General features: G+C 38.9%; 1 protein-coding gene across 1 annotated transcript in view; it reads left to right on the forward strand.

Annotated features, from left to right (window-relative positions):
• Nucleotides 1–11,916, forward strand: part of fndc3ba (fibronectin type III domain containing 3Ba) — a gene marked incomplete in the record, with an annotated part of 135,262 nt that overhangs the window by 27,970 nt on the left and 95,376 nt on the right. The window contains 1 exon segment of the mRNA XM_014019819.1: nucleotides 8,700–8,776. Coding sequence (XP_013875273.1) covers nucleotides 8,700–8,776 — 77 coding nt within the window.

Consider the following 11,916-nt stretch of genomic DNA (forward strand, 5'->3'; position numbering starts at 1 on the left):
AACATCCTACAGTATTTTTTACAGACTTTATTTTACAGTTAAAATAAATGTTTATCAAATAAAGTTTAACGTTACAACTAATCGTGGATCCCTTTAAGAACAATATACTTTTTGGAAAATTCAAAAGATTTTTTACTGACACAGTTAGGTGTTCGATGCCTAAAATACTTTTGATGTTTGACAGGTGTTTATTACTGTTGTTACAAAAAGTATTAGCACTTATTCATTGTATGTATAAAGGTAAACATGCCTAATATTAACCATGAGCCTGAGTGAGCAGACAGTAAACATTTTTTATGAGCCTCATAACAGTTTATTCTGTTTCAGCGTGACGTCAGACGTTGATGAGGTCATCATACAGTTTATAACTTCATCAGCTGGTATTACTGATAAGACTCTGGCTGATTCTTTATGATGCTGTTATGCAACTTTAAGCTTAAAGGCTTGAGGTAGAGTGGTTCATTCAGCATGTGCACACACACAGACACACACACGCACAGAAAGTAACACTTGGGATCAAACGTGGCACCACTAAAGCTTGTGATTTACATTCCACAGCAAAACAGCAGCCAGCTCAAATTACAGCACAGTGCACATGTTCAGAATAAAAACGTGCGTCTCTGCAGCGAAATAGGTGTGTGACACCGTCTTTGCATGTTTGTGTGTGTGTGTTTCTGCACAGTCCTGTGTCACTCTGAAGTGTCAGTGTCATGAGGGCAGTAGACTGAAGGCTGGGCAGTGCAGGAAGTTTCAACTTCCTCTTTGATCATTGAGTCTCACCCTGCCCAGGGAAAAGATGTCCGCCGGACTTGACTCACCAGGGTTGAACCATGGAGCTGCACAGTGTGTTTGTGTGTGTGTGTGTCTTGGCAGAAGAGTGTCGCTTCAGGCAAAACAACTTGCATATGCTGTATATAGCACTCGGTGCTATTTTTACCCACGTTTCCTGCTAAATCAGTCATTCCATCTCTCCTTTTACTAACTTCTTCTTCTCGATTCCACTTCCCAGAGTGCTCCACAGTTCGTTTTCGCTCTGGTTGCATTTAGTAGGTGTTTGTTTCATTTTTGTATAGGACATTCATTTAAGATGTATAGCCGTGTACTTCTGTGGGAGGGTGAGTGTGGACTGGGCAGGCTGTAGAGGAAGCTGTCGTGGGAGTGTCTTGCTCCTGGAGCTTCAAGGACAGATAACATTACCCTGTTGGTGCTTACATAACTTCCAGGCAGCGCCACGTCAAAACTCACACACGCGCACGCACGCACGCACACACAGGAACACACTCTTGAAGGACTACAAACACCCATGTAGACTGGACAGCTGCCTGCATGGGGCTCAAATGGGGTGTATAAAGTTTGCTCCTTTCAGGGAAGTTTGTGTTTTTGTGGGGGAAAAAAAAGAGTTGATTTTTCTGTTATTTTTATTCTTTTTTATTATTTTTTTCGGTGTTGTTTGGGAATCCATTTAAGTCAAATTGGTTTGTATGTAGGTCAACTCGCTAACAGGCTCTGTTGATTAGATACCAACGCTCCAAACACACATGGACACACATGCTTTCCCAAAAGAGTCTGTGTTCCCTTTAAATGTGTTGGCCACATGTGCAGAATGAAGGAAAAGAAAGAAAACTCTTCACTTTTTTCCCAATTCAGTTTGATAAAACAGTCACACACTCACAGCTGACCTACATTTACTGTTGCTTGAACTGCAGATGTGGATAAGTGTGTGTGAGTAAGTCACTGCATTAGTTGGGATGTCATTGATTGTGTTTGTATGGAGCCACCTTTTTGTGTGCTTGATGGTGTGCGTTGTTTTTTGGGGGCCCTCACACAGCTGTCTTTGACAGCTGGATCTTGGGAAACGTCTGAGACGTTGCATCATCCTTGTGTGTGTGCATGTGTGTTTTAGCTTTTGTTACCTTGTAAGGTCCATTTTCCCAAAAATATACTGCCTTATGAGGAACGACTGCTACTTTCGAGGCCCAAAGCCCAGGCCCCATGAATTAAAATGCTGTTTTTGGGTTGGGGGTGGTGGGGTGGGTAGGCTTAGGACTAAGAAGGGATTTGACAGGGGTTAGATTTAGGACTAAGGGATTTGACAGGGGTTAGATTTAGGACTAAGGGATTTGACAGGGATTAGGTTTAGGACTAAGGGATTTGACAGGGATTAGGTTTAGGACTAAGGGATTTGACAGGGATTAGGTTTAGGACTAAGAGATTTGACGGGGGTCAGTTTTAGGACTAAGAAGGGATTTGACAAGACTTAGGTTTAGGACTAAGAAGGGATTTGACAGGGTTTAGGTTTAGAAATAAAGGTATTGACGGGTGTTAGTTTTAGGACTAAGAAGGGATTTGACAGGAGTTAGTTTTAGGACTAAGGAATTTCACAGGTTAGGTTTAGGACTAAGTAATTTGACGGGTTAGGTTTAGGACTAAGGGATTTGATGGGGGTTAGTTTTAGTACTAAGATGAGATTTGACAGGGGTTAGGTTTTAGGACTAAGATGAGATTTGACAGGGGTTAGGTTTAGGACTAAGATGGGATTTGAAGGGGGTTAGGTTTAGGACTAAGGAATTTGACAGGAGTTAGGTTTAGGACTAAAGCCTACTTCATTTTCCCTCCAAACTGCCAAAATCGGCTTGGATTTTCGGAGTTTCTTGACGAAAAATATGTTACCTTTGTCACAACATGCCAGCAGAACCTTTTGCTCCCCTCCACATAAGAACGTATAGTGTGATTGGTCAGCAGTTCATGGGAGGGTTTGTTTATGCTGAAAACACTCGGATGCTAAATTTTGCTTCAATCACTCGCTTAAAAAAATGACTCTCTTCCAGAAGCTAATTTTTGAAGGCTACCATGAAGCAGACATTTATAAAGATAGTCAAACCGTCGAAAGCTTATGGATGAAGATAAAACAGACGTTGTGCACGGGGGAATCTGTCTGATAAAAACTGTGGAGCTTTAACTGCGACAGATTTGTATACAAATAACTGGGTGACGGGTCTTGGACTTTTTTCCCATATTGACTCGAGTGGGAAGAAACCCCATGTAGTGACGTAGTATGCTGCAGCAGGACAGGTTTCTCAGGAGCCCGGCTCAGTGTGTCTCAGAGGCTATGAAAGGTGTGTGTGAAAACGAACAACCACGTGACCACACGTTGACTGTTTGGCTTTGGAAGGAGTATGTTCAGGCCTTAAGAAGTGATTTGACGGGGGTTAGGGCTAGGCTTTAGAAAATAATAAAAAAGGAATGGGTGTCAGTGGAAAGTACCCATGAAAATAGAAGGACATAATATGTGTGTTTATGTGTGTGCGTGTGGTAAAACCTGAGACAGGATGTTTACCACAACCACATGTGTTTATTTCTTGTGTAAATTTTAAGCAGCAAAGGTCAAACTTTCTGAGGTGGGACTTAAACATTTCTAATCTGAATATGCAGGTGTTATCGTTTGTAATAATCAATTTTGAAGGAATTCTTTCATGTCAGAGCTTTAAATTAAAATTATCTTATGTTGAAAAGGGAAGGAGATCTAGTTGTTTTGGTCAAACTTTGTAAATGACATTATTTTCAATCCCATATATGTTGCAGTGAATAGATAAATGGAAAGATAACACGTTGCTGATTCGTTATCTGAAGTTTCCCTAATCTTTTAATGTAGATGTTGGTTGGTCTGTCCATATTTTCACCCTCTACTTGCCCACTTAAAACAGAAATCTTGCAGGTTCTTGGTTAATATTTATTTTAGAATCAACAAGAAGGGGAAAAATAAGGAAAATAAAAACTACGATCTCAAACTGTTACAAATTTGTTTTGATAAAATGTGGTGTGCTGCAGTCAAATTATATAGAAGACTCTCAGAATACTTAATCCGTTAACAAATTAGCTTTAGACAAATGGATCTAATTTGAAATTGTCTGACAGCTTCTGTTCCAGTCCAGTAGTGTCAGGACCCCACTGTGGGTCATGAAACTCCAAGTAAAAGGGTGGTGGAAGGTCTTGGACAAAGAAATTAAAATTGTTACCAATAAAATAAAAACATTATAGTCAAAATAATATATTGATGATCAAGAATGTATGTTTTTTTGTCATTATGTCCTCATTTAATTGGTTTATTAGTAACGTTTGCATACCTCAATTGGCAGTTTGTTATAAGTTTGTGTTACTTTTTTGTGAATTAGAAGCTGAAAGGTTTGTGGACCACTGTCATGGTCCAAAAAAGACATTCTACCAGTGGCTCAAGAACACTAGTTGTAAAGACAGTTGCAGACAAACACCATAACTAAGCAGCTGGAAGTTGTACAGAATCAGGATGAAACATCCAAAATTGAAACTGGACAACTTTCAAAGTAATTAAAAAATGACAAGGCCGACAATTGATGATACCTCAAGTTTACCTGGTGTTCCAGTGTGTGTGTATGGAGTAATATGGTATGTGGGAGTGCAAGGTACCCACAAATTTCCTTCCATCCATCCATCCATCCATCCATCCATCCATCCATCATCCATGACAGTGGCGAGAGGAGGTAGGGGTTTATCCTGTAATCGGTGTGTTGACGGTTATAACCCCACTCCATTCATCTCAGCCGTTATGTCCTTGGCCAGGACACGTTACCCGCCTTGCCTGGCGGTGGTGGTCAGAAGGCCCAGTGGTGCTGGTGAATGGCAGCCTCACCTCTCAGTCTGAGCAGGTATCAAGTCCTAATAGTTTATAAAAAGTGATCATATATGTGTAAATCCCTTTAAGTTGATCTTATTGACATCAATATGGGGCAAGGGGGGGGGGTTAAACAAATATTAAGGCTTAAATTGGACTAAATGTGGCCTAAAGAGCTCAACACACAGGGATCGACAAACTACAGCGATTAATGACTGTCATCGCAGCCAGGGTGAAACCTGACACACGGGACGCAATAGCGATCGCAGCGTTGCGAATCGCACTCTCAGGTCGCTTGTCTTCATGAAATTTGAAGGGGTGTGTGCATTACGGACGTGTAAACTAAACAAATCTAGCAATGCTAATGATATTGAAAAACAAACACACATCAAAATACAATTTTATGAGGAAAAACTTACCATAAACTTCACCCTGGTGCCAATAAATTCCCACAAAGCTTTTTAGTAATCACTTGATGAAAGTGTTAGCTAACTGCAGTGTGTAGCATACTCTCCTCTCATTGGTCAGTCAATGAAACCCTCGCTGATTGGTTGTACGCTAAGCGACAGCGACAAAAGTTGAACATTTTTCAACTTTCATATGTCACGTCGCAAGCTCTCGTGTGCACGTCTACATGTACGAGCGTGAAATTTCACATGCACTATTTTCGCCGGTCGCTTAGCTGAAGGAGGGCAAGCTATTGTCGCCTCACCGCACAGGCTCCATAGGAAATGAATGGAGAGCGAGCGACGTCGCCTCCCGTGTGTCGAGCCCTTAAAAGTAAACATTCTGTAAATATCTAGTCCTTGTTTTATATTCAAATAATTATTTGCATTTAAAAAAAAGAACCTCAGCAGAATTGTAACCCTGGTCTCCCACTTGAAAGACCATTGACATATCTGTTATATTACACCATCAGGTGCCCCTCATTGTGAAATGGCACTTTTATTATTCAAAAAACAATACTGCTCTTATAGTGGATAGCAGGATATGGTACAGCCTTACTGGTTGTGGCGCACGAACATCAATAAGAAGGAATATGAAAAGCTCAAAGGCTGAAGGAGGGAATAGAAAGGTTGTGGAAAGTTTACACCACAGTGGTTTTAAAGGGTCATCGAAGCAGTGTGTGGTGGTACTCCCCACCCGCCCCCAACTTGAGAGAACAGATGCAAGATAAACAACAATGAACCTTCTATGTTTTTATTTTGTTTGACAAACGATGATGCTCCCGCACACTGACATTACGCTGCACGCAGCACATGACTTCAGATCTGATCCGGCTCGTCCAGCAGTCGGAAGCGGAAGAAGCAACAGATGGAAGACGAGTGCAGCGAGAGAGCAGAGTGGGGGTGGGCTGGTGCAACTGTGCTGTCTGGGATTCCAGCAGGATTAGACAGGAAGTCATGACTTTATTTGTGGTGCTTAAGGAGTAAAGCTGGAGAAAAGACCAGAAAGTGACGTTACCGCACTGTCTTCGTAGAACATGTGGACACACACAAATGAAAACCACAGTTTCTTCAGCGCACGTGTACAAACGCCCGATTATCCCAAGCTTCTCTAAATGGAAGTCAGTCTAATATTGTATGACTTAGTGCACTGTGTGTGTGGATGAGAAGGTTAGCAGGACAAAGAGTTTCTTGTACTTTGGGGAGGGGTAGCAGGGCCTGTTGGGTCCGATCCTGGGGAGGAGGGGGTTAGGGATGGGAATTTTCTGTGTGTGTGAGCAGAGGAATGCTGGTGTTTGCTGAGTGAGGAGCACAGAGGCAGCGGAGACTGTCCAAACACACGTCTGTTTGCTGAGAGTGTGTGTCTTAGAGTGTGTGAGCCAGAGGGAAAGAGTGCTATGGTCGGTGATGGAAAGAGGTTTAGGGGAACTGTGCCCCCCCCTCTGTGACCTTCTTCTCAATGAGCACTTTCATATCCAGTCCTGATCTCCTCGGTTTGGCAGCAGACGGCTCTGAAAGGAGCCTGTCTATCTACCTGTGACCTACGCTACACACACTGGCAGTGCACACTGCAGACTTTGCTCAGGTTGTGTGTGGAGGTGCTCGTGTTTACTGTACCTGTTTGTTTGGCGGTGGGTGAGAGGTCCCGTGGTGTACAGGAAGGTGTTAGAGAGAAAGGTGAAAACAGAGGATGAGCATCAGCGACGGGACGATGGAAAAGATGAATTTGGGAGGAATGAAGTAAGCAAACCGTAGTGAAGGATGTGAGTAATGGCTGAATTAGGAGAGGTATGATTTCGGCAGGAAAGATGAAAAATGGAAAGGAACACTTGAGGCGTTGAATCAGAGCAGAAGAATGAAGGTGTTGTGGGGGAGGAAATATCAGCAAATGGGAACGTGTCAGTCGGTTTACCCTAAAATTATTTTTTAAAAGCCTCTTAGTCATGCCACAAAACATGAGGGTAATTGTTTTCCTTTGTATGGCCAGTTTGACCTTTTAAAGTAGATCAGAGAAAAAAAACAGCCTGCTGTCATTTAGCACATGTCAACACGGACAGAAAATATGTGTTTTCATTCTTGCATGTGTGTTTGCAGTTAGTGAGGCTTGTGCTGTGATTTATTCTAAGGCCAGGTCCACTTCCAGCTGTCCCGATGGAGTCCCAATGACTTTACCAGCCGCAGACCTCCATCACATCACAACAGTGGAGGAGAGGCATGGAGAGCTTTTGGAAAAGGAGATATGGACAGTGGAAAAGTCAACGTCATTTTTAGTCTGCTAATTCTATTTAGTTTTTTATTTTTTATTTTTATTTTTTCATCCTTTAGAGCAGGGAATTTTATTTTGGCAGTTGTTATCTTTTTAACTTAAACTTATCATTTTTGAATGGATTGCTGTCTTATGCAGTTTGCTTGACAATAACATGAGTTCATAAAATTAAAGCGAAACATCTGCATTAGGGCTGCAACGATTAGTCGATGACTAATCGATTATTAAAATAATCGATGACTAATTTAATAATCGATTGATCGTTTTCTTTCTTTTTTGTTCTTTACTTTGTTTTTCTCTCCAAACTGCTTTGACACCTTCCACTGCCACATCTGCCTTTCTGTCCTTGACACACATGCACAGTAGTGGTAACTGGGGTAGGCCGTGGACGTCACAAGACATTATACAGACAGGCTCTGGTATCATGGCTACCTGACAACGGAGCTCAAAGTGTGGGATCATTTTAAGAAAATGAAAGAGAAACCTGTACAATATCTGCAGAGCAGAACTTGTCTTCCACAGCAATTATTTTTAGTTAGCATATAGCTAAAATCTAACGATGGTTATATAATAGCAGCTGCATTCTGGAGCGATAAGCTGTGTGTTTTATATTCAATTAACATATGATCCGATTAGTCGACTAATCGAAAAAATAATCTGTGATTAATCGATTATAAAAATAATCGTTTGTGGCAGCCCTAGGGTCAAACAATGTTTTAGTCAAACAGAACCAACAAGAATGAAACAAAAAGTAAAGAATTAGAGAAAAAAATAAATGTTAAATGTAAATAAATTCTAATTATAATAAATTAATAATAATTTTACATCTAAAAATCATATTTTATTATTTTAATCTATTTTCCTCAATGAATTATTATTATTATTATTAAATTTCTGTTATGTTTCATGTAGGAGAAATACACATTTTTTTCAGTCAGTATTTAATACAGCTGGCAAAATAAATTGTTAAAATATGTATTATGTGCATCTGTTTTTTAATTCAGGAGATTATAAAAAAAAATCCATTTCATGGGAAGACCCTCTTGATTCAAGAGAAAACTCAGTTTTTAAAAAAAATGGCTGCTTATTAATTAATTGTTATCAATCTATAAGATAAATCAACTTCAGATTAATTCATTATGAATAACTTGCATCCTTAAGGAGTTAACTTAATTTATATCTACTCATATTCATGTAATTAAGCGTTTTAATGATTTGGCCGATTAATCAATTAATCGAAAAAATAATCAACAGATTAATCGATTATTAAAATAATTATTAGTTGCAGCCCTAATCTGCATCGCTTCATTAACAAATAATATTTTCTCTTCTCTCACAGGTCCTGCTGAAGTTCCCATGATGTCCCCAAACGGATCAATCCCACCAATTCACGTACCACCAGGATACATTTCCCAGGTTTGTCTATGTCTTTATGATTTTTTTGACTTTGATAGACCTTAGTAAACTGTGGTATAGCTCTTTTATGTAGCCCTGGTGGTTTTCTTTGATGACTCTAGAAAAGGTGTACATGATTTAGTCCTCTAAGACCACTTTATTTCTCCTCTGGCATTGGAATAGAAGCGTTGTGTCATCTTTTGTCTGAAACACTTCATTTGGCTTCTCTCTAACAAAGCCCCAACAGCCTAGTCAGATAATTTGTCAGGAAAAAAAACAAAAAAACATTGGAGAAGTGCAAGATACCTGGTCACTCCGTTCGCGGGGAGTCAAAGTAACCTCTGATAAAAAGGTGTTCAAATGTGCTTCATGGTAATATATTAAAAGAAATAAAGAGAAGCTTGAATCGCAACCCAATAAGGTCAGGAGGAGTAGCTTCTGTGGGATAAAGGCTGAATCATATTTCCCATTGTTACCCGTATTCTTATCCAGGGATCTCAGACTACTTGCAAATGTTATCCTTAATATGTTGTTTTTCTATATTCTACTAAAAGTTGTTGTTTGTGACACAGAAAACTCCTAATTACTGAAAAAAGTCTCTGTTTATTACATTTCTCGTTTAGGCGTGCTGCCATTTTTTATTGACACATGATGATGATGATGGTTGCAGTTGAGACTAAAACACATGGGTGTGTCCAAAATCAGAGTCTGCATCCTTCAAATGACCCAAATAACAAAATTTTCTTAGAGGCAATGGGACTCATGCAAGAACCGTTTGTACGCACAGATTTGTTCTTAAGTTGTGCGTACGAGTGATTTAGGAGAATTTGTGGCATTCACCAATGTTTTCATATTCTAAGATTTTTTTCAGATACGAACAAAATTCACGAGTGGTCCAGACCTGTCGTATATTTTACGAGCAGTCAGTCTGCTGTTATCCAGACGTGTGCAACGCTGTGGCTTCTGAATAAATGAAAATGATTTAACACAGTTGTTTATACTTTAGCAGCTCTTTTTATTCCACAGCTGACCTGCTAAAAAAGTGACAGATTTTCTTTTCTGGATCTCTGACAGACGGACTTCAATCTCTGAACTTGTAAAGTTCTTTTTAGTTTTCACTGTCATTTTCATGAATGGACACTTCCTTGTATCTGAGGCAGGAAACACAGCCTTATATGGTGTTTTTGGGGTGGTAATTATGCTAATCTCCTCTCGCGTGCACGAGCAGCTGGATACAAACAGGTGGAATTTATGCAGCTCATTTACACACTTTTCCTGAAGATAGAAGAGTTTGTTGAATCTGACGTGACATGTTCGTACGAACCCTTTATACGAACAAAAGTAAGAGAAATTTAGGATAAGAATACGAACATGTTCTTGCATGAGGCCCATTATTTGAAGAACTAAGGGACACTGCCATATGCACACGGTTATTTCGCCATAGCAGCTCTTTTGATTTCTGACAAGAACAATATTTAAAAAACATGTCTATGCAAAATGACAAAACAGTAACGACAACTGCTTGAAACTTTCTATTTTTATTCTGCCACATTTTTATTTAAAACTGTATTCCTTTCTCTCACTTAGTCCGCCATTACAAACAAACAGACAAACAAAAAAATCTTTGGTGGTCGTGGAATAGGGTGGGCCAAGAAAGATCCATTTGACCAGTCCTTCAAATCGGGGCAAAAGAAGGATGTAATTTTGTGGGTCGCATTGGAGGAGTCTTTGAATTTGGAACATCCTCTGGTTTGGCACAGTGTCACAGGCAGCCGATATATTAGTTTATACATATGATTTGTTAGCTCTGAAGCTAACACTATTTATATTAGCTTGGGAGCTAACACTTTTACACAAATATGTTGTTCTTGACATACTGGTTTATAATACTGAAAAAAAAAACAATAAAGCAATGTGCCCTTATTTTAATAGCCTTTAGCCTAGCCTGACCAAAGGTTCCTGCCTTTTTCTTTATACTCGGTGCTCCATTGCGGGATGTCATGGTTGATGAGGTACTAATAATAAATAACTATTATAAAGAACATAACTAAACACAGACCTGACTAACCCTTTAAAGAATGAAAAGTATTGATAAAGGAAAAAGTAGAGTTTGTTTCGCACTAATGGTTTGTCATGGGGATACTATCACAGAGGTACTACCACATCAAGTTTTAATTAAATAGTTTTTATTTATTTAGTCAGTGATAGACGTGAATCCAGTAGGGCTGGGTATCATGGCCAATTCCCTAAATCAATTCGATTTTGATTCATAAGGTCTGATTTGATTAATCACAATACAATTCAATTTGATCTGCTCTTCAATAATGAAAATGGTTCAACTATTGCAAGACACAAATTCACTTTATTTTTTCTCTTCACCATAAGTTTTAAGGGCAAACTAGTAAATTAGACAGTCAAATCTAAAAAAAAAACTATCTCAAGTTTCAAAGGTTTTAAACTAAAAGGGAATTGCAAAGTGACAGTGTTGTTGGATACATTAATTTTTAAGAAATTAAGAATATTTTTCATGAGGAATAAGAAGTGATGGGAATAAGGCTGCAGGAGAAGGGGTGGGCTAATATAAGCAGAGTTGTAAAGTAACTAAGTACAAATACTTTGTTACTGTACTTAAGTAGAATTTTTGGGTATCTGTACTTTACTTGAGTAATTATTTTTCAGCGTACTTTTTACTTTTATTCATTACGTTTTTACACAATTATCTGTACTTTCTACTCACTACATTTTTTTAAAAAGGTAAGAAGTAGAAAATCGTTACTCCTATTTTATTCCGAGTTATTACTTAAAAAAATACTATCCTGATAAATTGTGTCTCCTGGATAGAGTGGTTGAATGAGAAGTATAAATATATACCATTCTGACACCCTATTAGCTTGTTTGTACACAACCCATCACAGCTGCACGCTGTTAGAAAAATATTTTTTTGAGAAGTCACCTCCCAATAAATGTCCTCTTGGAAAATCTAACTGCTCACTTTTACTCAGTACTTTTACTTTTAATACTTAAGTAGATTTTGTGTCAGAAATTTACTTTTGATACTTAAGTACAAAAAATATCAGATACTTTAAGACTTTTACTCAAGGAATATTTTTAGAGAAGACTTTAACTTTTACCAAAGCATTTGTTTGATAAGATACTTGTAC

This window comes from Austrofundulus limnaeus, unplaced genomic scaffold, assembly GCF_001266775.1.
Source record: "Austrofundulus limnaeus strain Quisiro unplaced genomic scaffold, Austrofundulus_limnaeus-1.0 Scaffold232, whole genome shotgun sequence".
Classification (NCBI taxonomy): domain Eukaryota; kingdom Metazoa; phylum Chordata; class Actinopteri; order Cyprinodontiformes; family Rivulidae; genus Austrofundulus; species Austrofundulus limnaeus.